This window comes from Amphimedon queenslandica, unplaced genomic scaffold (genome assembly GCF_000090795.2).
Source record: "Amphimedon queenslandica unplaced genomic scaffold, v1.1 AMPQUscaffold_13479, whole genome shotgun sequence".
NCBI lineage: Eukaryota > Metazoa > Porifera > Demospongiae > Haplosclerida > Niphatidae > Amphimedon > Amphimedon queenslandica.
In genome coordinates, this window is record NW_003546285.1 from 133,346 (window position 1) to 134,519 (window position 1,174).

At 41.5% G+C, this 1,174-nt stretch overlaps 3 protein-coding genes across 3 annotated transcripts in view; 1 reads left to right on the top strand and 2 right to left on the bottom strand.

Moving 5' to 3' along the window:
* The window catches only part of LOC109580736 (uncharacterized), a 6,445-nt gene extending 6,351 nt beyond the window's left edge, over positions 1 to 94 (top strand). The window contains exon 9 of the mRNA XM_019994218.1: positions 83 to 94. Within this exon, the coding sequence (XP_019849777.1) occupies positions 83 to 94 (12 nt within the window). The remainder of the gene's footprint in view (positions 1 to 82) is intronic.
* LOC100639144 (golgin subfamily A member 6-like protein 22) overlaps positions 1 to 1,064 on the bottom strand; it is a 14,720-nt gene extending 13,656 nt beyond the window's left edge. Inside the window, exon 1 of the mRNA XM_019994232.1 lies at positions 477 to 1,064. The gene's annotated coding sequence lies outside the window, so the exon portion shown is untranslated. The remainder of the gene's footprint in view (positions 1 to 476) is intronic.
* On the bottom strand, positions 133 to 1,052 carry LOC105312036 (whirlin-like). The gene is made up of 4 exons (XM_011404354.1): positions 794 to 1,052; positions 602 to 744; positions 477 to 560; positions 133 to 426 (listed from the first exon to the last, which is right to left on the bottom strand). The coding sequence occupies exons 1-4, from the start codon at positions 1,050 to 1,052 to the stop codon at positions 133 to 135; spliced, it is 780 nt and encodes a 259-aa protein (XP_011402656.1).
* Positions 1,065 to 1,174: the final 110 nt, after the last annotated feature.

The following is a 1,174-nucleotide window of genomic DNA, read 5'->3' on the forward strand; positions in this document are numbered from 1 at the left end:
GATGACTGGGACTTGATTTTAATATTAATATTGATGATTGATGTTTGTATTTTTCCCTTTATTTTTGCTTATTTACATGTAGTCTTACATGTAGCTTATTTGTAAAATCAGTTTTTTGCAACCATGTTGCACCTAACGAGCCATACCCTGTTTGTTAGTAGCTAACTGCAATTGCTGGCCTTTGCTCAGCTTGAGCTGATCATTCAAATCAGCAAACTGTAACCCAGTGATCCTTCCATATGATGTGTACTGATTAGGATCAACATGACCTCCACTTGTCATCCCAAGGGACTCAATCTCAGTCGGTGGTAGAACTGGTTTCCCCTCACGATCGACCCAACGGATGTATTTATTAGCAAACTGGAACCCAGGGATCCTTTCATATGACATTATCACCATTCTTATCTTGCTATGATTTCTAAAAATCTATTGATAAGAAGAAATTGATAACAATTACAATTAGGTTATTCACATACTTGAGTGGCTTGTGCAAAAGTAAGTCCTTCCAGTCCAACCTCATTGACTCTGTGAATGTAGTCTCCAACTTTCAAACCAGCTTTCTTTGCATTGGAGCCTCGGTCAACCCAGGACACAAATATACCATCCCGTGGTCAATCCCACCTCTTATACTAAAACCCCATTCTCCTTTCTCATCTCTCTTTATCTCAAGGACTTTTGGGCCTGTCTGGGTTTTATTGAACATTTTCTTCCCACTCTTAGCCGTGTTTCCTTTGAGTGGTAGGGCTATGCCATATTTGATGGAGAGGTCATTAAACTTGATGACTGAGATCACTTGGTTTTATGAACTGGTTCCTTATTGGCACTAGTAGCTGTCTCTTCCCGTTTGTATTCAGTACCAGGCTCAGGGATTCCACAAATCTACTCACATCTCTTCTTTTGTGATAAGCTGCCAGGCCTTCATTGAAAATGCTGCATTCTCTCTCTGTTAGCATTTCATGAATCTTCTCCATGAGGCCAGCACTTCCACGGTAAAAGCGACCCCCTCCTCCTCCTCCACGACTTGGCAAAGTATGACTGCTGTAAGTTGCCATTGACATTCTCCTCTTTATGTTCCTGCAAAATCAGTTTTTAGAAAAGAGTAAACAGTGTTTAAAAAAGGGGGTGGGGCTGGATTTCTGCCAAACAAAATAAGGGTGGGGCTCGGCGCAGCTCG